At 38.5% G+C, this 27,802-nt stretch overlaps 1 protein-coding gene across 1 annotated transcript; it reads left to right on the top strand.

Annotated features, from left to right (window-relative positions):
- Window positions 1–6,809: 6,809 nt before the first annotated feature.
- On the top strand, window positions 6,810–14,214 carry LOC137073725 (CMRF35-like molecule 8). Its single transcript, XM_067442430.1, has 6 exons — window positions 6,810–6,978; window positions 8,009–8,326; window positions 11,713–11,835; window positions 11,924–12,028; window positions 12,242–12,285; window positions 12,400–14,214. Exons 1-6 carry the CDS (start codon window positions 6,810–6,812, stop codon window positions 12,913–12,915), a joined length of 1,275 nt encoding a protein of 424 aa, XP_067298531.1. The 3' UTR covers window positions 12,916–14,214.
- The last annotated feature ends 13,588 nt before the right edge of the window (window positions 14,215–27,802 follow it).

Here is a 27,802-nt window from a genome sequence, read left to right as displayed (position 1 = left end):
TATTGAAAGGCGTTGTTGGGTTGTAGAGGGAGCTCAGGGGCCTTTAAACTTGTAAAACCCACTGTACAGGCCCAAACAGTGGGTACATGGGGTAGTGGCCAATCAGAAAAGAAAGATAATTTAATAGGACAATGTCCAGTTGTTGAAGTGATGATACAGGGGGTTAAAACGCCTTGTTTGATTGATACGGGGTCACAAGTAACTACATTGACTGAAAGTTATTTCAAAGGAATAGTGATTGGTGGTTTGTTTACCCCAGTGCTTCCTCTTTCTTCTCCTGCGAAAAAAGTTACTTTGTCTAATGTTCCACCGTTTATTAAAGGTGAAATGTTAATACAAGAACTGTCGCGTTTTGGAAAGGTAGTAAGTCCTATGAAAAAGATCGCTCTCTGATTAAACATGTGTAGTGCCTTTCAGGAGATTTATTTATATGATTCTGAAGGATAATCGGTCTACTTAATGTGAATTTGAAATTCAGGATTGATGAATTTGATTACACTCCCTGCATCTCAATCAGCTCCCTAGTTCACTAGTCAGGGCACTGATCAGGACATAAGTCAATGGTCTGACTCCCTGATCAGTGCCCTGACAACTGAACTAGGGAGCTGATTGAGACGCACCCACTGTCTTTGTGTCTACGGATGTAATGAAGTGCTTTGCGTGTGTGGAAAGAGTGCAGTGTGCAGAGGACACAGAATTGATTGTAGTGCAAAAGCACAATAATAATAATAATAATAATAAGAAGAAGAATATTTAAAAACCCACTACGCCACCCTGGGGGCTTAATACCACACTCAAAAAAATGACTTTGTGGCACTGTTCCTTTTACCCAAATATTTTTTGTTAAAATAACACATATATATTTATTTTGCCACCAAAACACTATTGTATTGCGTTAAATTAACTTAACCTGCATCACTTTACACTATACTTAATTATCAATCGTTAAAGTAATGTAAACGGTTTCATTTCGCAATTCAAAAAAAAAAAAAAAAAACCCGGATGTGACGATTTCCAACGTATTGGATGAACTTGAAGACGACGCGCAGCACGAAGGTGGCAAGGTAAGAAAATATAAAGTTTATCTAAAGGCAAAGTCTTTTATTTCTGTTAATATTTCGTTAAGTCTGTTCTGGGATGTCTGTTGTTTAACTATCAAGTATTGTGGGAAATAATGTGCCATTTTTGGGAGTTCATTCATGCGATTGAAAGGTGAGTTTAATGTGCATGTGATTCTCTGTAACGTATATTAACGTTAGTGTATAACACTTATATATGTAACGTTATGTATGGACGTGGAAAAAATGTTTGGGCAACATACTAAAATTCTTAAATAGTTTTCAGTTAACCTAGTTTTAAGTTAATGAAACGAGCAGTTAAGTTATCAGGCATTCAAAAACGCTTGAAGTGAAAAACATTTAAAGTGGCTTAATGTACTAAGACTGTAATACTATAAAAATCAAACTCCGGGAAAACATACAAATAAAGCATAGAAATATGAATGCAACGCGTTTAGTTACAGGCATTTTCACGTGGCATGCATGCTGCCTTCACGTGCTATCGTAAATGTATTATGTTACGTTAATTCCCATTTCTGATGTCGTGGTTATTAGCTATTTACGTTGAAATAAGCGACTTCGAAGGACGTGTGTGTGAAGTTTATAACTATGAAGTTAGTGTACACCTTATTAATAAACCGTACTACATGCAGATAAGCAGATTAAGCCTGCTAGTGAATGCATTGCAACACATTCAGTTTACTTAACATTAACGTTACACATCATGTTAAGAGTTCATTTTCTGGTTAATCTGTTTATCTGCGCACAGCCTGTGGTTTATTAATAAGAATTTGATCTTGTAATATTACCCTCTCAGTATTATTAGCCACCTTAAGCATTTATGGGAGGAAAATGCTTAGAAATAATTACACATTATATATATATATATATATATATATATATATATATATATATATATATATATATATATATATATATGTGTAATTTCTAAGCATTTTCCTCCCATAAATATGTATTATATATCATATATATATATGAATGAATGACAGTATGTTTTTCATCATGGCTTTTCCAGTTCATCCGTACCTATGGTGAAATAAAGAAATGTCACTACTTCATTGATAGAGAGCTACGTTTTTTGGCTAAGGTAAGTGAAGCACTCTATTGCTTTTTAAGATTTTTAAAAAGTAGTAATATTTTGCTGACTTTTGTTACAATCTATGGTTTGGCTTAATGATAGTATTTAGCCTAAATTTTATGAATTCTGCTACAGTACGTATTGCACTGATATAGTATTAGCTGTGAGCAGACTGTATCAATTAGTGCATTAGAAAAATTGTTAATTACAGATCAATTATTTTGCACTCCTTCCATAAATTAGGAAATTAATTTCACTACAACCAAGTTTTATCAAACTGTGGTCAAATATTACTTTAATCTGTCTAATGAGTGCGTTTTAACGAGCAGTGAATGTTGATTAACCATCTGGGGTCATACTTGACAACGATACTTGACAGTAAATGGGTTAATATATATATATATATATATATATATATATATATATATATATATATATATATATATATATATATATATATATATGGGTGTGTGTGTGTGTTTGTGTGTGTGTGTGTGTGTGTAAAATTTGGTGCAAAATGCAGTTTCATCAGTTTTCCTAAATTAGATCGTTCGAATGTTTTACACAATTACATGTGGTAGAGAGCTGAATGTAAAGGCTATATTTTGTTAATGTTCTTATTTGTATCTTTAGACTGATGACATTGAAGTGAAGAGACAATGCATAATTGAATCTCTCGGTGTCTACCTGAATGAAGACCCTAGCAGTCTGATTTGGGAGTATATTGTGAGTATATGTGCTTTTTAAATGTTTTCTGCATTTTTCAGGATGCTAAATGCTTTGTTAAAGTTAATACACAAGAATTTAAGAGTATTGTATTCTTTTTAAATGTCCCCTCTAGGATGCAGACATTGCCAGCACTGAGGAGGCGATCCAGAAGACAGTGATGGGAATTTATGTAATAAGACTTGAAGGTGCAATACATAGAAGACAGCCCAGCAGATGTGGGAGTGGTGTTAGAGGGTCAACATTTCTTCAGGATCTTAGCAGTGTCCCATATGCAACAGCCATGACTGATATATGGACTGAACTTGAGCTACCCTCCTGAACTCAGGTACACATTCAATGTACTGCAAAAGTTAGTTCTGGAGCTGGATGTCAACAAGTTATCCAATAAAGTGCAACACTGAAGACCAAGCTGTTAAATACTGAAGACCAAGCTCTTCTCTGATATGTTTGCGTAAGGACTTCCTGGAATGCCAAAATGTTAATGTAACTGTCTAAATTTTGTAAAAATCATTAAAAGGGTTAGTTCACCCAAAAATGAAAATAATGTAATTTAATTACTTACCCTTATGATGTTCCAGACCCGTAAGACCTCTGTTCATCATTGAACACAAATGAAGATATTTTTTTTGAAATCCAATGGCTCAGAAAGGCTTCCACTGGAAGCAATGACATTTCCTCTCTCAAAACCCATAAAAGTTACTAAAGACGTCAGCGATTTTAAAACCCCGCGATCCGAACCGCTGAATCGATCCGCTAATTCATAACACTCCGAAGCTTCAGGAAGAAATGTTTTCGGCCGTCACGTAGTTATTTAGGGTTTTTTTTTGCGCACAAAAACTCTTCTCGTTGCTTCATAAAATTATTGTAGAGCCACTGTAGTGAGATGGGCGTTGTAAAGACATATTTAGTGCCTTTTATGGGTCTTGAGAGAGGAAATGACATTGTGGCCAATGGAGGCCTTTCTGAGCCATCGGATTTCAACACTAATATTTTCATTTGTGTCTGAAGAGGAACAAAGTTCTTAGAGGTCTGGAACGGCATCAGGGTGAGTAATAAATTACATTATTTTCATATTTGGGTGAACTAACCCTTTAATTTAATTGTATTTATCCTTTACCAAGTTTTATAGAGGTTATTATTTTTATTTTTTAACTTTCAGTGACTTTGCTGAAGAATGACTCGACTCTTAACAGTATGACGTTGTAAAAGTCATTTAGCTAATGTTAATGCATTTCCACAGGTGTCTTGAATGTACTTGCAACCCTGTAACAAATACAGTTTGATTCTTTGTTACGCATCTTGTCTTTTTTATGACTCGAGAAGACAAACACACACAAACAAAATGCTGATTTGAATGGCATAACTTTAAATAGAAAACATTGAGTTAAAGTAACAAAAACTAATTGGATGGAACCACTGTCCATAATTTAAATGAGTTATTTGAGACAAATCTCCTTGTGTTGGTTGAATGAAACATATTTAGCCAGTTTTAAATGAACTAAAGCAAGTTCACTGAACTTAAAAGGTTTAAGTTACATGGAAGCAATACCATTGATTTGGTTGGACAGTACAATTTCACTTAGATTCTCTCTCATTCAATTGTGTTGTCACAACACAAGGAGCTTGCATAGATTCAAAAAAATCTATTAATGTTAATAAAACATAATTAGCTTGTGTGGAACCACTGTCCATAATTATATTAAGTAAGTTTAAAGAGAATTTTTTTTGAGTGCAGGGAATCAACCAAATCAAGCTCACAGCACATAAGGCTTACAGGTATCGGTTGGAGTCAGGCAAGAGACAGGGGTTTTATACAAATAGTAAAACATTTTTATTAATTAAGATAGTAACCACTAATGAAAATTGAACAGACAGTAAGAATCAATAGATCAAAATAAACTGTGACACGTTCTTCCCTTAAGAATTGGTCCGGCAGTCGAGATCACTCACCCTGAAGGGCAGTACACTCCTAAAGAGAAAACCACAGCAACCACATGTGCACTCACGCCACACCCACACGCAAACACACACACACACACACAACCTGACACCTCCGTGTGGCACAGCAAACACTCCACAGTACCACCACCAAGATGAGGACCGCTGCACTTTGTCTCCTTGCCGTCCCAAATCTATAACAAAGAACAAGACACAGACCAAGACACAGACCACAATAAAAAACATGAACAACAATATACATAAGGAGGGAACAACCCTCTGCAAATCAAACAAACACAGTGTATAAATCTGAATCAGTCACGATTAGGCCCTAATGATCGATTCTATAGTTTTAAACATCAGCTAAGTATTTTTAAGAATTGTTTCATAACCACAATTGGGTTTTCTGATCACAGTCTTGTTATATGTACAGCATACAACTTTAAGAATCAGTTTCAGTCTTTACAAAAATGGTGGGAGTTTGGTAAAGTACTAATTAAGCAATTATGTCAACAGTACACTTACAATGTCACAAAAGATTTTAGAGAGGAAATTCTGAATTTTCAAGAAGTGGCACAGTCAAGTAGAAATCAAACATATTGAGTCCCTTTTTAAAAAAAACAAAATCTGTTTTGTCTGACATACAAAGAGTGAAAGCACAGGTGCACTAGTTCGATCTCGTTTTAAAGATATAGACCAGGGCTGCCTTTCCCAAAGTCATCGTAAGCCTAAGTTTATCGTAAAAACGATCGTACGAGTGATCTTAATATTAAGGTCTGTTTCCCAAAAGCATCATAACTTAAGTAGCACTTGAAAATGATCGTAGATCTACGAGTGCTCTGGAGTAATCGTAAAGCTCTAAGTGTATCGTAAGAAGAGAGACTTATGAGGTCACCTACAGGACAACTGGCAGATTACACCTTTAACTTCATTCAAGTGCATTGTGATAATACTATAAGGTTTTTTTTTTTTTTTTTTTTTTTTTTATGAGGGCAGGTTACAAAAAAAAAATTACAAATACACATCTGAATTAAATGACAGCAAAAAAAGAGAAAAAAAGAATAAAATAAGTAATGTAGAAAATATACTTCAAAGACTGGTAAAAATAAAGATAAACTCAAAAAAAATATGTCAATGACTTGCTGACGTGCACGAAAACCAGCCACGTATTGGACATTCCTCTCCAGTGCTCTCTTCCTTTTTGTCAGGCTTGCAAAATCCTGCCATTTCTTGCAGACCTCTTTACCTGATCTTTTAACTAATAATTGAACTTTTAATTTGGTAGCAATGTCCTCCCAGATGTTTTGTTTCTCTTTGTTTGTACGATGCCCTTTAAATCTGTTGAAAATAATATCTTTTCCCACTCCACCTCCTCTAAGGATATTCATTTCGTCTTTTTTTGCCCTTTTGTCAGTGCCTTAGTGTAGGTAGTTGATATAGACGTGTATTGATTGCTAATCCACATCAGATGACAATTATTAGGTGAACCTTTCAGAGGAAATGAATCCATATGCTATAAGGTTATATTTCAGCACTTCGCAAATGGGTGACGACTCTTAAGTAGCACTTAGAGCGCGTTCTCGCGTGTTCATGTTAAGTAAATCTTTGGGAAACGCACGTGGAATTGCTGCGAGTGATCGTAACTTTGCTCGTAGAAAGCGCTCTTTATAGCTAAGATACATCGTTATTGGGAAACCCGGCCCAGATGGATATTCCATCTAAATTCTTCTTTAGTCTAGAAAAAAAGATCGGTCAAAAACGCTTTATACATTCTTTATTTTATGAGACCGGTTCTCTCGTATCAGATCCTACTGGAATTCGGAAAAGAGCAATCAGTTTTTATGAAGAGCTGTATAGTTGTGAGCACAAGGAAGATCAGGCTGTTGAGCAGTTTTTTTATGAAGGGCTACCAAGTCTCTGAAGACGCAAATGCAACACTCAAGAGAGCTATAGGCCTGAGTGAACTGCATGAAGCTCTCTAAAGTATGGAGAATGGCAAGGCTCCTGGGATAGATGCAATCCCAGTGGAGTTCTTTAAAGCCTTTTGGCCTGTGTTAGGGGAGGATCTGCTAGCAGTTCTCAGTGACAGTCTAGTCGGAGGACTTCTGCCGCTGAGCTGTAGGAGAGCGGTCCTCACCCTTATGCCAAAAAAAGGTGACGTGAGAGACATAAAAAACTGGCGACCTGTGTCCTTATTGTGCTGTAACTATAAAGTGCTATCAAAAGTGTTAGCTACTAGGAAGAGTTTTGGAGGAAATAATTCATCCCGAGTCGTACTGTACCCAGCAGATCAATTTTTGACAACTTCCATTTAATAAGAGATTTGTTTAATGTTTCTAAATGAATGGGTATAGATATCGGTTTGATCTCCTTTGATCAGGAGAAAGCGCTGACCGTGTAGAACATGGCGATTTATGGAAGACTTTAGATGCTTTTGGTTTTAGTTCTGATTTTATAGGTTATGTTAAAATGTTATATAATGATATTGAAAGTGTACTGAAAATTAACGGTGGCTTATGTGCTCCTTTTAAAGTATGTTGCGGTGTGAGACAGGGGTGTTCTTTATCAGGAATACTTTATACATTGTCAATAGAAGCACTTTTAAATAATTTAAGATGAGTTTTAGAAGGGGTATCCTTACAAGCCAGTCATTTTTGTTTATCAGCCTACGCGGATGACGTTATTATAATACTCAAAAACCTTTTTTTTTTTTAAGAGTTTTGTATAAAAAGATGTTTGTTTTTTTGATTTTGATGTAAATAAAGATTTTAGAAAAATCTCTCTCTCTCTCTCTCTCTCTCTCTCTCTCTCTCTCTCTCTCTCTCTCTCTCTCTCTCTCTCTGTCTCAGAGGAAGTGGGCGTCTCTGTCACATTCAGCACTTAATGTTAAACATGTAACCAGGAAAGAAACAGTCAAAGCTCATCTGAACACACAGAGAGCATCAGAAGAACTGAATCTACTGACAACAGAGAAGATCATTTAATAAGAGAGAAGAATGAAGATCATCTGGACTTTCACTCTGATGATGATTCCTGGTAAGAATCAGTGACAAAAGCACAGATTTGATGAGGAGAATCTTACACTTCGGTTCATGTGGTTGAATTTGTTTTTAAAAATTTGAAAAAAGTGAATCCTCATTCATTCTCATTTTAGTGTTTTTATGAAGATGCTGGTTTGTTGTAGGTGTTGTGAGCTTCAGTGTGACGGGATATTCAGGAGGCGGAGTCACGATCAAATGCAGATATGATGAAGGATATAAGAGAAATGCAAAGTATTTTTGTAGAGGTCAGTGGTCAGTGTGCAAAGACCTCATCAGGACTGATATTAAAGATAAATGGGCTCATTTTGGAAGATTCTCTCTGTATGACAACACAAGTTCAGAAGTCCTCACTGTGACCATCAGAGATCTGAGAGAAGAGGATTCTGGCCTGTACTACTGTGGAACTGATATCTTTTTGGGTGAAGATCTCTACACTGAAGTGAAGCTGGAGGTTATAACAGGTGAGTAACTGAGAGCCTCAAACCCATGACGATCTCCACAACATCACGATACTCAACACTGACTGAAATTACTGCCGTTCACACGTCTCACTCATAACAGACGCCATCAATAACCTTTTTATCTCCTGATCTAACATTTACACTCATAATCTGGACCTGCTTTCATTACTTCACTTTCAGTCAGTCATGCATTATTGGACAGAATCATGAATATATCTGCTCATTGCGATCACTGTTACAGGTACGGAGGGTTTTCTATAATGTGATATTAATCATAACCGTGTGTCTTGCATCACATTGCTTGACTGTGCAAAGAGAGTGGAGAACCAGGCTTATTCAATTTTTGTAGGTTCACACAGGATTATTTTAGTATAGAAGTAGCATGCTGTCTGTTAAAGCAAAGTCACAAGCCACAGTTTAAAAGAGGAAGTGTCCTTACAAAAGTGAGCTGCGGCATTACTTCAGTCTCTGCAGTTAAAAGTGTTTTGGGTAGATCTATGGTCCTGTTCTGCAGATGCATCGGTCAGTGTTTGTATTTGTGATAGTTTTATTCTTCATTTCATTTATGCAGACTGTAATTGGTTCATTTGAAACATCTTGAGTTGTTCAGACGTTGTTGTCCTGCTCTGGTACATTCATATTCTCATTTCCTACAGCTTGTGTGTGTGTGTGTGTGTGTGTGTGTGTGTGTGTGTGTGTGTGTGTGTGTGTGTGTGTGTGTGTGTGTGTGCACGCAGGAACTGGACTTCTGAAAAAAGTGTAAAGGTTTATGTGGTAATTTGGTCTTACTAAAGTGTTTGGTTGCAGCATTGGTGTGGTAATTTGTACACCGGATTGCTACAGTCTTTTTACTTGAGTGTTGTCATTTGGATACAGTACAAGTGCAGTGGTAACACTTTACTTGAATGGGTGTGCATAAGACTGACATGACACCTTCATAATCATGACATGACACGTGTCATGAATATGAAGGAGGTTTTATGCATGTTTATGACAACTGTCATTAAGTGTCATTCGCTTAATTATGTCATTTTTAATGCAATGATGACGGAGATTTCGGAGTTGTCTTTGTCATGACAACTTGACATTACCAAGACAACATAACCTGTCATAAACATGACACAACAGATTATCAAATTTAAGAAACTTACTTAGCTTATAGGGTTAACCATAAACTGTTATGTGGTTGGTTTTGATGTTGACTGAGGCCATTATAATGTCATACATTTTTTTCAGTGGCACAAGTTTAATTTGTCATTAAAATGTAATTAGGTGTTAATACGCTGTCAAATTATTTTTTAATAACAGCATCATTAATATTTTTCAGTTCACAATGTTTTATTTTATTTTTTAAGTTTCCTCCACCAGCTTCAACAGAAGGTTAGATAATAGACAATTTCAAATGTCTTAAAAATATGAAAAGAAGTTCGAGAAATAAAATCAATCATTTAATTTTTAAGACCTGCCCTCTCACAGAACTGACTCTTAAAAACACAAGGCATGAATTTATGCACAGGTGACCAGCACCAATTAACGCAAAAAGGGGAAAACACATACACAAATAATGGCCATTACACAAAAAAAACATATATATATCAACATCATATACACACATAAACAAACACAGAAAAATAACACATTGTCAAATGACTTCACTTTATAAATTATCTTCCGATGTATAAAAATAAGAGGAATAGTCTTTAGAGCCCCACCCTGGGCTGAACAAGGAATGGTTGCGACTAGATCCTAGGCCGGAACATTATATATAGGGCCAACGTTTCTGCCCGAACCCCTTTTGACGGTGCACCAGCACACGGGACTCCGCCATAACAAACAGACAAACAAAGAAATGGTAAGAATAAACTCAAACTATTCGTTAAAGAGTGAGTGAAAGTTTAAATAAAGTATATTAAACCCAAAATAACGTTGTTGTGAATTGTTTTTACTTACTGCAAACTAAATTGACATTAAACACCTAAACAAACTAACCTGACTGAGGCTCTGCCAACAACTGTTACAGTGTACACCAAACCAGTGGTGCCACCATAGACATCATCATATAGGTGTATATGTCTATGCCACTATATCATTTTGAGTTATATTAATAGTTTTTAATGACTCTGTACGATTTCCTCTATGATGCCATATTTCAGGTCAAGCTAAATATTCATGACACTGTTATAAAATAATTTGACACAGTATTAACACTTAATGACATGTAAATGACAAATTAAATTTATAAAAAAATCATGACATTATAATAGCCTAATGACAGCCAACGTCAAAACCAACCACATGACAGTTTGATAATAATAATAATAATAATAGATTTTATTTATAACGCACTTTTCATTCCAAAGAATCTCAAAGTGCAACAAAGGGAAAAAATAACAATACATGAATAACAAGTAAAAATTACATCTCAACATAATGCCGGACGCTGATGACGCTAGCCTGGTGCAAACTTCAGCCACCACGCAGTTCAAGCCCGAGGGAGACCACCAGTGAGCAGCCGACACCCAGAAGAGAGAGCAGCCGCAGCGAGCAACATCAAATGTCCTTCAAACCAAAACCAACCACAAATTCAAACAAAAACAGAAGAGAAGCGGTGAAAAAACGGCAAACAACATCCTCTCAGTGGCTGCCAGCAATCAGCAACAGTCCCAATAGTAGCTCTGACTGTTAGACTAGTCACAAACATAAGGAAATAAAATAAAATCTAAATTTAATAGTAAAGTTAACATGATTTGTGGGTGGAGAAGCGGCGAACAGACAACGCCAGCGTCCTCTCCCCCATGTTGCCTAGCAACTAATGTAATGTAAACCCAAAAAGCTAAGTAGTTTCTTAAATTTGATTATTAATCTGCTATGTCATTTCATGTCATGTTTATGACAGGTTATGTTGTCTTGGTAATGTCAAGTTGTCATGACAAAGCCACTGACAGGTTATGATGTATTGGTTTATGTCAAGTTGTCATAACAAAGACAACTCTGAAATGTCATCATTGGATTAAAAATGACATAATTAAGCGAATGACACTTAATGACAGTTGTTATAAACATGCATAAAAACTCCTTCATATTCATGACACGTGTCATGTCATGATTATGAAGGTGTCATGTCAGTCTTATGCACACCCCTTCAAGTAAAGTGTTACCAAAAAGGGTAATTTTGGTCCTTCCTTTGTGCTGATTTTTATTATACAAAATTGACAATACATATGTGGATATAAATTTTGCCATAAAAACTTTTGTGCTGTGCATCAGAAAACATGAATTCTGTGTAGTGGAATGGCCTCATTGACCGTTAAAAGACATGATGTCAATCTCTGTCTGGGGTGAAAGAAAACAATGAAATAAATATCTCTATTTTATTGATGTTTTAGATACAAGTGTTCCAACATCATCATCATCATCATCATCATCATCATCATCATCATCATCATCATCATCATCACCATCATCCTCTTCATCTAACATCACATCCGCGTCTCCTAACATGCCAACAGGTGCCCTTGTGCTGAAATATAAACATACAACATGATATTAAACTCAGATTATCATATTCTATGATTATTAATATCTCTTGTTTTTTAGGCTCTTCTCTGCTCGTCCCTCTTGTTCTGGTTCTTCTGGTTCTTCTGGTTCTGATCATCGCTGGACTTTTATTACTATTTCTTTATAAGAAGAATCAGTCTCAAGGTAAAACTCCCTCTTAACTACTTTAGATTTAGACACTAAACTAACCCTAACCCTAATTTACTTCCCAGTTTAAATTTGTCTCCACCTATTGGCTGCAATCAGACATGAGACAAAATACAGAGATTTGATGATGTGTAAAAACATTTTCACAAGACATTAGTGTTGAAGTGCGATATAATATCCTTATTAATTTAGGACGATTATTTTTATCAGGCGGTGATTCATCATCTCAGACTGGACTAGGAAAACATGAAGTGGTGAGTCCAGTTACTCTATAAAATGTTGATTTTTATTCAAAATGATATTAATGTCTGATGACGTCCATCCTGACGATCTTCAGAGTTGTAAATATTTTCTCCATCTCTCCTCAGGTTTCTGACACTGGTTATGATTATGAGGAGATTAAAGACACTCATAAACAATTACCCACAAGCCCCTCTGATTCTTCTGACGCTGTTTATTCCACGGCTCAATTACCCACAAACCCCTCTGATTCTTCTGACGCTGTTTATTCCACTGCTCAATTACCCACAAACCCCTCTGATTCTTCTGACGCTGTTTATTCCACGGCTCAACTACCCACAAGCCCCTCTGATTCTTCTGACGCTGTTTATTCCACGGCTCAACTACCCACAAACCCCTCTGATTCTTCTGATGCTGTTTATTCCACGGCTCAATTACCCACAAGCCCCTCTGATTCTTCTAAATGCATTGACGCTACAGTAGATAAATCCACTGGTGACTCTCAGTGCTGCATCACATCTGCTGAGGATCTGAATTACGCAGTGGTGAATTTTCTCAAGACATCGGACTGTCCTGACAGTGACAGTATCAGGAATAATCAGGATTACAGTGAATACGCTGCTGTCAATCATCTCAGTGCTTGATGCAGAATATAAATGAACTGAACTTTTTTTATCACCTTGTCTTTGGCATTAAGTCTGTGTGTTTGGTATTTTTATTACTAATAATAATAGGTCATGTACGCCCCAGAGCTTCTGCTGCCATGTCAATCCCAGAACAAGCACTTATTGATCTGGATACCCTGGAATGGACTCCCACCCCTGGACTTTCTCCTGCCCCATCGATCACACCCGGCTTGTTGTGCACTCAGGTTTCGACCAGTTTCCTGGCCTTTCCTCCTCTGCTGATCCTTGTCTGCTACCCAGGCTCTGACTCCTTCACTTGTTCCATCCATCTTCTCTGCTCTGCCCCCTTCATCCCTGCGGTTTCACTGTGGTCCCTCGTCCTTAAGACTCTGCCTTGGTCTGTTATTATCTGTATCACCAGCTCCAACTCAGTCTTCCAAGCCCCCAGTGCATGCTCATGTAAAGCTCATCCCTGGAGGGGGTTTGTAAGGTTTTGCAGGGTTTGTATCATGTGGTCAGTTTGCAAAAGAGAAGCCAACATGACAAGCTCTCGTGCTTTTGATTTTCTTTTGCTCTATTTATATTCTGTGGGTCAAACCAAGAAGCCCTTCATCTCCTGCAGGTGTGATAAAAACAGGAAACGCTTTCATTTAGCATCGGTGGACACACAGTTTCCACTCCATAAAATTATGCTGGGAACTTTTTTAATATATGAAAATATGTGTATAGTAAATAACACAATTCATCAGTGTTATATAATGTCTGCTTGCTTTTTCAAATGCTAAAAGTCCCGTCAGCACGACTATTTGGACCTTTTATACTCGCTCAGGAATATTTCACTGGTGATTTGTCCTCATCTGGTTTTGAAAATTAGCTTTTAATTATGTGGGTTTTTGTTGTTGTCATTTCCTGTTCATGATTCGCATGCCGTTAAACACACCACCACACGTCTGATTGAAACCTCTGCCTCCTTCTAGTGGTCAATCCGAGTTAACAAACCAGTCTGATTGTGATTACAATAATACACATAATATGACAAGAATTATCCGTTTGCAGTATCAAGCAGCATAACTGACTGTTTTTGTACAGCTAAAATAATAATATAATAACAAATAACAAGTTACAAATGGTCTCACCCACTCTGTAAATATGTTAAAAATAAGGTGGATGGAGAAAATAAAATATTGTATGAGCTCTTAGTATCAAACACTGTAATCTCCCTGGGTGGCACAGTGATTTTAAAACACCTGATAGTCATTAAAATTAAAAAGTCAAGAGTCTAGAGCCCAATTAAAGCAAAATACTGATCACCATAATGGGGACCAATCAATAAAACGTCTAAAATGTTTAATGTCTCTTCAGTTGATTTCATCTAAAGATGTGGCTGAAGGCAGTTGTTGTTCATTTGTTTCTCTGTCCTTCAGTGATTCTGCTCATTATAATCAGGTGTTCATCACTTAATTAATCACTTAAGTATCTCAATAACTCTAAAACTGGTTCAGTGTTACTTTAACACCATGCTGGTGTTTCCCACATGAATCGAGATTTGTTCTTGAAATCGTTTGTATGTATGCTTAGTGAATGAGACCCATTTTGTGCAAAAAGACTAGGTACCCAGCATGCATTGCAGCATGAAGCTTTTGATTGTCACCATTGTTGAGATTCATACACTGATTCTTGATGTCTCTTTGAGTCTAAATGACACAGTAGTTTAACATGTTTGTGTCTTATCACTTATTTCAAATCCTTGATAAAAGATTAGGACACTGCTGGATCTCATACCATGTTACACAGGGCTATTATAATTAAAAATGACTATATATATAAATATGATAAATACAGTAAAATTATATAAAATGAATAAAACCTCACAAAAACATAGTGAATCAAGGTGATGATTATGTTGTTATCATCAATAACAAACCATCATCTATGTTTCAATAAGGAGGTTCAACGGACTCTGAGTTAACACTTGAATTCTGAGTTTACTTCCCCTGAGATGGGAAACTCGGAGATTTTCGGTTTCAGAACAGCTGAATTAAGTTAGTTCAATCAACTCTGAGTAGACTTACTCTGAGTTAAGCTTGTAGACAAGGGGTGTTCAAACCTGGTCCTGGGCGTTACCACCCCACAGATTGTGGCTCCATCCCGAATCAAACACACCTGAACCATCTAATCATGGTGATCAGGGCAGCTTGATAATGACAGACAGGTGTGTTGGAGCAGGGATGGAACTGGAATCTTCAGGACGGTAGACCTCCAGAACCGGGGTTGGACACCCCTGGTGTATATCGTGACTATGAAAAGCCATTAACAATGGAGCTCTGAAGTTATGATTCACCTGACAAAAATATATCTGCATTCTTCCAGGTCAATGTGTAAGTTTAATTTGTAATCACTGCTTTAATATCAGAGGTGAAACTGGCAGAACAGTTTGTTATTAAACTTATATTAATTGTCATGGTATCCCACGAGCAAAATAAATAAATACATTAAAAGAATGTGGCAGCAGCTAACAATGAAGTATAGGGATTATTGTTACAAACAGAGATGACACGGAGAACTGGAGACAGTGAAACACATAGTTTATTGATAACAACTAGGATGAGATCGGCAGAGGTGAATGAAGGCAAGACGAATCCAAGCAGAGTGGTACTGGGGTAATACGATACGTCTTTGTTGCAGGTGTATGGCAGGATGACAGACTGAGACGCTGGAGCGATGGAGACAAAGAGCCAGGAGACAAGACGTGGAGACACTTGGAAGACAAGGATACACAGGTAAGTTTTCAGGTGAGTCCGTAGAAGTGAGCATAAGCGGTAGCGTGTGCAAACCAGAACGGACAGTGACTGAGTGAGTAAACTTGGTCTAAGTGCAGATGGTGATTGCCGTGCTGATGATGTGCAGGTGCGTGCAATCAGTAATCTGGTGACTGTTGTGTCTGGGAGAGGGTGGAGCCTGGCCTGCTTGTAACAATTATAAGTGTATCTGACTTCTACTCAGCCAACAGCAAGAAGGAGGTGGCTCGCAAAATGGGAGTCCAATGCATCAATTTGTCCTCCCACCCATAGATCTCAGCGCTTTCTAGTCTGGTGGTCTCGGAAGTCTTCACACTGCCGGCTGTGCTACCTGTAATTGAAACGGCCATCTTGTGTGTTTGTGCTTCACTTTCTTCTTCTGCTCCTTCTGAGGTGGCAGCATCCACTCCTGAAACCTATGCCTCTCCTGTTATGGCCATGGAGGCAACCTTTGGACTCGCTGTAACCCCTTGTCAAAGTAAATAAAGTCATTCCTGAACTTTGTGTTCCCCATCAGCTCTGTAACAGCCACATATATTGTCTTTACTCTCTGGGCTCTCTGTATTGGCTCCAACATGGTCTTCTGTTCTTTCTTGTAGTCTCCTGCCCCCTTGGTGGTCTCCAGCTCAGTTTTCTACTATGCTGGTCCCTGCTTTGTCTCCAGGCCCTCATCCATGCCACAGTCCTGGTCCTCCATCCATCCCCCATTCTACCTTCAATTCACCACTTTCTGGATGGTGTGTTTGTCCCTGGATGTTGTTATACTTCCTGTATTCTGTTCTGTCTGTCATATCATAAATCTGCACTTATAGTTAAAATGGGAACTTCTGCTGTTTGTGTGTGTGTCCATCAGATGTCAGTCAAATTAGGCATGGTTGAATAATTAGTTTTACTTCCCACTTTATTAATACCTCTCACTCACTGTAGAAGAGAAAGAGGAACTGGGCATCTCTGTCACATTCAGCACTTCATGTTAAACATGTAACCAGGAAAGAAACAGTCAAAGCTCATCTGAACACACATCGAGAGCTTCAGAAGAACTGAATCTACTGACTACAGAAAAGATCATTTAATGATCAAGAGAGAAGAATGAAGATCATCTGGACTTTCACTCTGATGATGATTCCTGGTAAGAATCACTGACAAAAGCACAGATTTGATGAGGATAATCTTTCAATTCAGTTCATGTTGTTGAATTGATTGTAAGAATTTAACTCAGTTTTCTGTCTCTTCCGCACCACATGTTTTATGATTCTTGTTTGTTGTAGGTGTTGTAAGCTCCAAGGACGTAACAGGATACTCTGGGTCTGATGTCAACATCACATGCAAATATAATAAAGAATATACAATAAAAGCCACATATTTTTGTAAAGGAAAGAGGCTTGCTAAACCAAAGACTAGATGGTGCTCTGACCTCATCAGGACTAATAAGAAAGACAAATGGTTTCAGAAGGGAAGATTCTCGCTGTATGATGACACAAGATCAGAAGTCTTCACTGTGACCATCAGAGATCTGAGGCAAGGGGATTCTGGGACGTACCAGTGTGCAGTTGATCGAACTAGAGGAAAAGATCTCTACACTGAAGTGAAGCTGGAGGTTATAACAGGTGAGTAACTGAGAGCCTCAAACCCATGACGATCTCCTCAACGTCACACATGATGCTAAAAGACCAGAAACAATCAGTAACCACACTCTTAAAAAACAAGGTTCCACTGTGCTGCTATAGAATATATTTTTGGTTCCCTAAAGAACCTTTTCAGTTATCAGTTTTTAAAAGTACAGGGTTTTTTAACTATGAAGAACCTTTTAATAATCTAACGAGCATTTTCTTTTTCACCATAAATCATTTTCTGTGCAATGGAAAGATGCCATGGATGCTGAAAGTTCTTTATGGAACCATCAATGCCAATATAGAACCTTTATTTTTAAGAGTGCAGAGCAGTCACTTGAACTAATGTTTTTGAACATATGCTAAAATTCTCCATGGACTCTTAGGTTATATTATATTCCATTGATTTAATTTCCTGTGATAAAGTTCTGTTTCCTTCAGTTTCCATGGTTTTTGATTATAGTTTTTATTTTATTTTTTGTCCATTATGTGTGTGTATATAGCCTGTTGTTTGTTTGTGGTAATCGTGTTAATAAAAACTGCTTGCAGTTTATTCTGCAACTTTATTCTGTACTGGACTGTACCGTGAGATTTATTGATCATTGTTTTGCTTGGAACAGAATGCATGTATAAGGTTCTCTGTAGTCGACAGTTTGTGGTTTTGTGTGAAACATCTGATTGTCCAGTAATGTGTGAAAAACATCAGCCTCTTTGAGAAAAGGGAAGTGAAGTGTCACGTATGTATGACTCCAGCTGATTGGCTCTGGTTTACTGTGTTTTAGAGATGAACAATCATAGAACAACATCATCAGCATCTTCATCACCATCTACATCAGTGAAATCTACAGCGCTCGCATCTGTGTCTCCTGTGACTGGTACAAACACACTCATTTGTGTCTCTGGTGTTTTCAGGCTCTTCTCAGACTGTCACGGTTGGTGTTGGGTTTTGTTTCATGTCTTTTATTTTGAACTTTACTCAGTCGTGTTTCCTAGTTCTGTAAGGTGATGCCCTTCCAATCATGTGATCATATAGAGACAGAGCGACACGCGTCATAATCTGAAAGCCTCGCCCACCGGGGGGGACAAGCCAACCATTTCCATTGACTTTTTATTGCGGGAAGTGGCCTCCTTGTCATTTCTGACTTATAACTAACAACAGGAAAATGTCTAAAAGCTGATATGTGACCAGGTGTACAGCGAACAAGCTAAAAAAAACCACAACAAAAAACCCAGAAGTGTTTATAAACTGCTGACCCAAAAAAACGAAACCTTTAAGGACACAAAAGTGGATACAGGCAGTTTTTTTTTTTTTTGGGGGGGGGGGGGGGGGGGGGGGTGTTCTCAGTCCCGTTGTCTGAGAGTCGCCGTCCATGCTCATGTTCTGCTTCAGGTCAGGTGAGGTCTTTATTTATTGTGTGTTCTGTTCACATTTGTTAATAAACTGCACATGGGTTCCCTCTTCAACAGTGAACTCCATTCCACTGACGGTCAGTGTGTCTGTGGTTCTGCTTCTGATCATCACTGGACTCGTGTTACTGACCGTGATTCTCTGCAGGAGGCGTCTGTCTCACAGTAAGACTCATTCTTCCATTTTTACCTTCTTTAAAAGGACTTTTATGACTGATTGAACTGCCACCTTTACATTCATTTAGACATTTATATTTCCCCTTGTTCATAAAACAACATTTGTTGCCTCCAGCTGGCTACAACTAAAGATGAACAGAGAAATATGAATATGTGAAGAGATTTAACAAACTATTTTCTTGTCTTTAACAGACGCTGATTCCTCCTCCAAAATATCTTGCGTGCCACCAGCAAACAATGAATCAGTTAGTATAATAACTGATTAGAGGAAAATATGTTTGTTTTAATTAATAATGTGAATGAATTACATTGCCTGATGATTTAAAGACTGAGGATCTCCAAGGATATTTAGAATATTAAATATTCAAATTATGGTAACACTTTATTTTGATGGTCCCTTTAACAAGTATTGATTATGATGAGTAACTTTAGAACTTAAAGGACAACTCCGGCAATTTTTTTTAGTTTATCTTGATCGTTATATCTTTGTGAGTACAGTCTATAGAATAAAAAACGAACCGGATTGGTGCTTGCAACACAGAGTTATTACAGTAAATGCCCAGAGCCCCCCCTCAGCTAAAACGGCGCTTTGGGGGCATAAACGTAAAGGGTGTCTTTGTGCCTCTTAACAGACACAAGATGCAATTAAAATGTCTGTCCAACATGAACAGGTCCCTTACATGACAATGAGATGCGTTTAGCCACTTAGTCATTGTTTAAATTCACCTGTTTTAGCGGGCTAGCTGTATCTCATGCTGAAGTCCTATGGGAACGCAGCGGTAGCCGTAAAATAGGCAGTCCAGTTGATAAGAGCGTCGTGTGTGTAAAGCAAGATTATTTTAAATAACTGCACATCTTTCCTCAAGCCGTGTGTGCCCAAATGGAAGGATAAATAAAGTTTACATTACCTCCAGAGTGGCTGCACCCATCTTCGACCACGGAATGGCATTTTTCTTCAACCGGCCCGGCTGTGTTGTGTCTTTATAAGTTAGTCAAGTGTTCGCTGCAAATTTTTACAATTCGGAAAGGCACAAACACGAACAATTTCTTCTTCACTCGTGAGCCCGATCAGATCATCACTCTAGTGATGTCCGGTCACGAACGAATCGTTCTTTTTAACTGGTTGTTTTGAACCGTTTTTTTTTTTAGTGAACCGGGCGAACCAGTTCACCAAAACGGACTGAATCGTTCTAAACGGTTCGCGACTCAAATCAGCGCTGACCACACGCGTTACTTGAGTTACTCACTTTCTGACATGAGTGACAGTCCCTCCAAATATAAATAAACTAATGTCTTGAATTATATGTTGGAACTCCGGCCGTTCACTGAACTGAGTCATGTTTTGCTGAGAGATCTGATGAACTCACGAGCCGCTGATACTCAGCATTAGCGAGTAACTGAACGAGCAGCGGTCCTCTCCTCAGGATCAGCAGTAACGTTACAGAAACGAAAACTATTTCTCTCAACACTGAGCGCCGATGAGCAGAGCCTCTTCATAAACACGATGCTCTTCTCGACTTCACGGCGACCGCTGCGTTCCCACAGGACTTCAGTGTGAGACACAGCTATCCGGATAAAACAGGTGAATTTAAACAATGGCTAAGTGGCTAAATGCATCTCGTTGTCATATAAGGGACCTGTTCATGTTGAACATCTCGTTGTCATATGAGGGACCTGTTCATGTTGAACATCTCGTTGTCATATGAGGGACCTGTTCATGTTGAACAGACATTTTAATTGCATTTTGTGTCTGTTAAGAGGCACAAAGACAACTGTTACGCCCATGCCCCCAATGCTGCCGTTTTAGCTGAGGGGGGGGCTCTGGGCTTTAACTGTTACTCCGTGTTGCAAGCACGGATCCGGTTCATTTTTTATTCTATAGACTGTACTCACAAAGATATAACGATCAAGATAAACTAAAAAATTCACCAGAGTTGTCCTTTAATGTCCATTATCTCTCATTAGAGTAATAGTAGACTGTCTGCTTATTTTCTGCTAAGTCTTTATTTTATGCTCAACAGACCCAGCCTGGATGCCAGCCAAATTTAGCTCCACCCAAAACATTTGAGGTTGAGACATTTGGTCTGGACTTGATCTGTTGTAGGGTAATTATGCCCAAACAGAAACTGTTCAGAACCCGTCAATCAAAGGGCAAGCTTTAGACAATGATGGACAGATGATCAACATTAACGTAATCATTCACGTCACCAAAGTGGCTTGGGTTTAATTCCTTCTTGAACTTGTTCATATATGCGTTCACCTTTACTATTTCTCTTAAAATGATGATCATGTTGGTTAATACTCTGTGAATCCTTACATTTTTACACCACTGACAAATATCATTTTCTCTCATCTTTTACTTCTACTTCTTCCAGCCTTTGTGCAGTTGAATTCTGTTGACTATGTGTTAGTGATGAGTTGTTCATGAACGATATGTTCTTTTTGAAATACGAGTTGTCTCGTAGTTCAGAGAGATGAAGTTTTGTTCTGTTATCAGGACTGCATTGCTAATAGGGCTGTCACGGCACAGATCAGACACTGATGACAGAACTAATGACTCAAACCCAAAGACACGAGAGGTGTAACGTTACTAAACTTTCCAGGGAGCAGACATGATTAAATGTGAAGTGACAAAAGAAAGAACGACTGCAATTAATTAATCATTTCTTAAAGTTTGTCCATGACTGCATTAGCTTATAATTTATGTTTTATTCCAAATTTGATCAACATTTGCATAAGCACTAGATGTGTTGGGAATTTTAACATGTGACATTTTAATTATATTCCGCTGAAATGAATGAAATTCAAAGATCCGAATCCGTTAAATGATCTGAACTTCCCGTTGCTCTGATTAGTTGTAGGTCTGTCCAATAGAGGTCTTTCCTGGTTCGGCTGAAACACGCCCCAATAATCACATCTCAGTGGAGCAGGATCAGACTCATTTTCTGACTAGTATTGAGTATGACCATGTCAGGCTACAACAGACAGTCTTACCCTACCAGTCTACAAATACTCTAATACTCTAATGAGAGTTAGTGGACATGTAGGTGGACATTGCTTAGTCAACAGAATGTGTTAAAGGGACCATCAATATAAGAAGAATCCTAAATTATTATTAAATATGTACATGTTTGTCTCTCCTCAGGTTTCTCACTCTGGTTGTGATTACAAAGAGATTAGAGACGCCCACAAACAATTACCCACAAACCCCTCAGATTCTTCTGATGCTGTTCATTCCACGGCTCAATTACCCACAAACCCCTCTGATTCTTCTGATGCTGTTTATTCCACGGCTCAATTACCCACAAGCCCCTCTGATTCTTCTGATGCTGTTTATTCCACGGCTCAATTACCCACAAGCCCCTCTGATTCTTCTGACGCTGTTTATTCCAGTGCTCAATTACCCACAAGCCCCTCTGATTCTTCTGATGCTGTTTATTCCACGGCTCAATTACCCACAAACCCCTCTGATTCTTCTGATGCTGTTTATTCCACGGCTCAATTACCCACAAACCCCTCTGATTCTTCTGATGCTGTTTATTCCACGACTCAATTACTCACAAGCCCCTCTGATTCTTCTGACGCTGTTTATTCCACGGCTCAATTACCCACAAGCCCCTCTGATTATTCTGACGCTGTTTATTCCACGGCTCAATTACCCACAAGCCCCTCTGATTCTTCTGACGCTGTTTATTCCACTGCTCAATTACCCACAAGCCCCTCTGATTCTTCTGACGCTGTTTATTCCACGGCTCAATTACCCAAAAGCCCCTCTGATTCTTCTGATGCTGTTTATTCCACGGCTCAATTACCCACAAGCCCCTCTGATTCTTCTGACGCTGTTTATTCCACTGCTCAATTACCCACAAGCCCCTCTGATTCTTCTGACGCTGTTTATTCCACTGCTCAATTACCCACAAACCCCTCTGATTCTTCTGACGCTGTTTATTCCACGGCTCAATTACCCACAAACCCCTCTGATTCTTCTGATGCTGTTTATTCCACGGCTCAATTACCCACAAGCCCCTCTGATTCTTCTGACGCTGTTAATTCCACGGCTCAATTACCCACAAACCCCTCTGATTATTCTGACGCTGTTTATTCCACGGCTCAATTACCCACAAACCCCTCTGATTATTCTGACGCTGTTTATTCCACGGCTCAATTACCCACAAGCCCCTCTGATTCTTCTGATGCTGTTTATTCCACGGCTCAATTACCCACAAACCCCTCTGATTCTTCTAAATGCATTGACGCTACAGTAGATAAATCCAGTGTTGACTCTCAGTGCTGCATCACATCTGCTGAGGATCTGAATTACGCAGTGGTGAATTTCCTCAAGACATCGGACTGTCCTGACAGTGACAGTATCAGGAATAATCAGGATTACAGTGAATACGCTGCTGTCAGTCATCTCACAACAGCAAGTAAACTGAGTTTGAATACGGACTGAATCAATGTTAAAAGGGTCAGCACTATTTGAGACACATACTGTCTAAACAGTATTCATATTTTTATCATTATTTTGTATTATTTTCGGTAACACTTTACAATAGGGGTGTAATTGAGCGTAAGCGTCACTTCTGGCAGGCTGTAGTCAAGACGCTGCTAACGGTTCTTGACTGGTTCTGCTCAGCTGAGATGCATCAGCTGTTCACACTCCCCTCGCTGCTAATGGCTCGATATGAACAGCGCGCATCTTCAAACAGATTCAGTTCGCTCCTAAACTGCTGTTGCTAGCTCTTTGCCTCTGCTTCTCCTGCACACTGCTTTCCATTCAGGATAAGTATCACGTGTTTCCCATGCTATAATCACATATTTGTGCGGTTGCCGTATCTATTCATCATGAAGGTGCTACTCTAAAAGGAAATCATTCGATTTACCTTCCTATTCGCATATCAAACGGAGCTACGTAGCTTCTTTGTTTGCTCTTTAAGAGTCCTGTGTTGACTAATTCGCATTACGTGAGCGTTATCATGATTTTGCAAACTAATGTTCTCCATCACGAACGCGAGGTGAGCTGCATTTTCAGTATAATCATATTAGGGCATTTACATGTCATAGGAACCGCAGCGATAAAACGTAGCCAGAATCACCCACTGCTAAACACAACCTTATGCTTTAATACGAATGGTCAGACCATTTTCCCTTTAGCATGGATGGCTTTTACGGCTGGTCGCCTCGCCCGCCCTCGCCGTATAGATCGCTCGAGCAGCTCAAAGCAATTATACAATGCTATTTTTTCCAGGCATTTCGGCCGCTTCCATCACGGTAAAACCAATTCTGCTTTTCCTCAATGTAATTGCGTTTGCTACGATTCAGTGAAAGTCTAATCATTGTTCTCTAAGGTAACGTTGCATTAACAGCTGGTTATTTTAGAACATAAATAAATAAAAAATGATGACAGTCGTCCTCGGACAGTGTAAAAACTGAATACACGGACTTGCAACAGGGGAAACTACAACAGAATAGAAAATGATCTTAAATAATTGTTACAGGCATCAATCTTTTTTGTGATTGCCGCCTCTGCGTAGCTACTACAGACATACTTTTCACACGCAACAATTGCATTCATCATGGATCCCGCACAGGTTGCTGTGGTGATGAACTATTAATATAATGTTACTTGCTGGTAAAGGTAAATCACTAAAAAATGTCAATACTAAGCGCATATTATGCAAACGATCAGCCACGATTGTAACCAGCTGATATGTGATCTGAGCGTCTACGGGCTCACACATCACTGCTTCAGTCAGAGGAGTTCACAATGAATCGCGCACATTCATGCCAAAGCGAATTTTATTAAAAATGACAGTTTTCTTTATTGTGACTAATATTGTATGTCGTATTACACGCTTCACACAGAGAGGCCAGATAGCTGGCTTGAATGGTTTCTAGCCAAGTGAAGCAAACTCACGTATCAAACTTTTCAAAGGGGGTTTATTATCACCGTAATCCCTTGCACACATGGGGCAGTTAAACAATCCACTGACAGCTGCGTTACTAAACAGAAAAACAACGGCAAAGAGTAACAGAAATTAGAACGCATCCACGCGACGTTCACAGCTCGCGCTTCATCTACTACGGACTGCCCTCTCATCAGCGAGTGAGAGGAGAGGACGTTCCGCCTTAAAGGAGCAGTACCTAATTTAACGAGGTAAAGTATCCAGTGTTGCCAACTAATTTTCAGAGCAGTTGCTAAAGGCAGATCGTTTTGTTGCTAAATGACATTGTGACGTAATTGCACATGACATTGTTACGTAATCGCAACGCAAAACTACATAGATATTATTTGAAAAGCTAATTTAGATTTGTTTTAAAACTTGTGTAGGAAATTATAAATTTGTCCTTTTAAAAAAAGAAAAAGAAAAAAAAAGTGACTTGCTAACCAAACAATTGTACTCTGAACTTTATGCATTTGAATAATTTTGCTAAACATGTGAAATCCGTGCGTGCTACTGCTGGTGCACTCAACAAATAATTTTTGCTACTACTGCTGCCTGCAGTGCAGCGGCAGCCTCGTGCCTGACTATAGACCTGTGTGGCCCCGCCCCCACTTGTCTTTTCTCTTCCAGTTTTTACAGCTATTTCCACAGCGATCTTAAGGAATTATGAATCAACAGCTCGGTCTATTTAACTAGCTGTACGTGTGCTGTTTTGATTAGTCACTTTACAAAAGTTGCTAAAAGTTGCCAAATAAATGTTAAAAATTGCTAAATTTGTTGCTAGGTGCTTTTAAAAATAAATAAAAAATTGCTAAATCTAGCAACAAAATTGCTAAGTTGGGAACACTGAAAGTATCCGCTGAGGCTGCTTTAGGGACCGTCTGCAAATTCACAGTAACTCACCAAAAGGCTTTTTACGTTCCAAAGTTTGTAGTACATTCCTACTGGCCAGACTTGCTTACTACAGGTGAAATTAACTGGAGTAAAGCTGGCTTGACATGGTTATTCGATATCCGTGGATCTATGCACTGTCTCTAAAGTACATACAACTTTTGTATATTGCTGCACAATTCTAATCAAATGCTATTAGGCTACTATAACTAGGAACTGAATTAATTGCATGCAAAACTGAATCATCTCGCAAGGAATTGCGCCAGTGGGATATTAGTGAGCAGAATTCACCCCACACGATTCACCTCATTTATTCCCTTGAACGTGCATTTGCGACTTGAGTGCGTTACATGCAAGCTAATATCTCAAAAATATACCTTTTTGAAATAAGTTTCCCCGTTTACATACAACAGCAAACTGACAATGTGGTAAACCGCGTCTACATGACTATTAATAAACGGGGTAGCCTTTAATTCTTTCGTGCTGCATGCAGTTATGCAGCGTTTGACTGAACCTCTTCTGCTGCTTGAGATGAAAACATCATATCATTTTCTGGGTCTTAAAGTCTGCGTTTGTGATATGTCCTTATTTCATGTAAAAGCTAGCTCACTCCGTCTGGGTGCATTGAATCTGCTCTAAGTATGCGTTTGTCATGTATCTCACATGCGCACTTCAATAAGCCGACAGAAATGGGTAATGCGTTACATGCCACGCGAAATCGGGGTAAAGGGAAAACTACCTGTCCCGACCGGGTAATGCTTACGCCGTCTATGACCTTACTCCGATAAAAGGAAACCAGTAGCATGTTTAGATGACCATGTTCAATGTCGGCTAAGAACGTGCTGTAAGCACACCCATTGATCACAAGCCGCCCGATTTGGAGTTAACATCACCGCGTGACTGACTCAAAAACTATTTCAGATGAGATCTGCACTCGTCACATGAAGGACATCAATCACGAGCAACTCACTCTCCATTCATATCTAATTGTCTTCAATAAGTCTTTTAAACATTTTCTAAGCATCAGGCCATGGCAATGTAATGACATCGCATCCACGTCGCTTCAGCGTCTAGTCATTTCAGTTAAATTACAGGCTTATTATCTGTTCCTAAGCTATAGGTAAGGCACCCGTTCTAAAACTATAGGCGCTAACTGAAAAGTGCATTTGCTCTCAAACATATTTGAGTCTGGGACTGCTTGTCTTAGAGCTATAGTAGGCTACTATAACTATAGTATGCCTCATCTGCTAACCTTACTTGTGCTTCTGCTTTAGTGACACTTGCCTATGGATGAGCTAACAGCTGCTTAATTCATTCTCTTTCATTTTCACAGGAGGTTGCTGTTTGTTTGGGGGGAATGGTTCTGCTCTTTAGTCAAATCATGTGAGCATCCCCTAATGCTGCTGTTGTCCTCTGACTCTCTGCTAAATTCATGGTGCTAATGAATGCAGGAGACTCATCTATTAGAACCATACTAATTTAATTATTTAATTGCCTAATCCACCCTCTTGTTTTTTCGTAAGAGGGTTGCCAGGTATGGTTTGTTTGGGGGGAATAGTTCAGCTCTCACAGCCCTAAACTGTGCGAGCGTTCCCTAATGCTGCTGCTGTCCTCTGACTCTCTGCTATTTCATGGTGCTCATGAAAGGTCAGAGGACTTTTCGCCAAAACATTCATTTAGAATTATCAAAACATTCATTCGCCAAAACATTCATTCAGAATTATCAACTTGAATTGCAATTTATATCAAAAATTCCTAAATCATTTTATTTGTTCTTGACTTAATAGACCTGACAGAACTCATATGCATTCATTCCTGCTTAACTAATGCACAGATAATCATGAGTTAATGTATTACTGATGGTGAACTAACCCATTTATTAATGATTACTGCGTCAGCAACTAATGAAGATTCGACATGATTAATAGATTAAGTAATCATTGTTATTAGTTAAATGTGCCATAATGTATTAATTCCTTAATAACATATTATATTAACTATTAGTGTTCATTAATAATGAAATCATTAATAAAAGGGTTATCTGTGCATTAGTTAAGCATTAAATAATGCATATTAG

This window comes from Pseudorasbora parva, chromosome 4 (assembly GCF_024679245.1).
Source record: "Pseudorasbora parva isolate DD20220531a chromosome 4, ASM2467924v1, whole genome shotgun sequence".
Classification (NCBI taxonomy): Eukaryota; Metazoa; Chordata; class Actinopteri; order Cypriniformes; family Gobionidae; genus Pseudorasbora; species Pseudorasbora parva.
The sequence above is the reverse complement of the archived record's forward strand: the minus strand, read 5'-3'. Positions and strand labels throughout refer to the sequence as shown.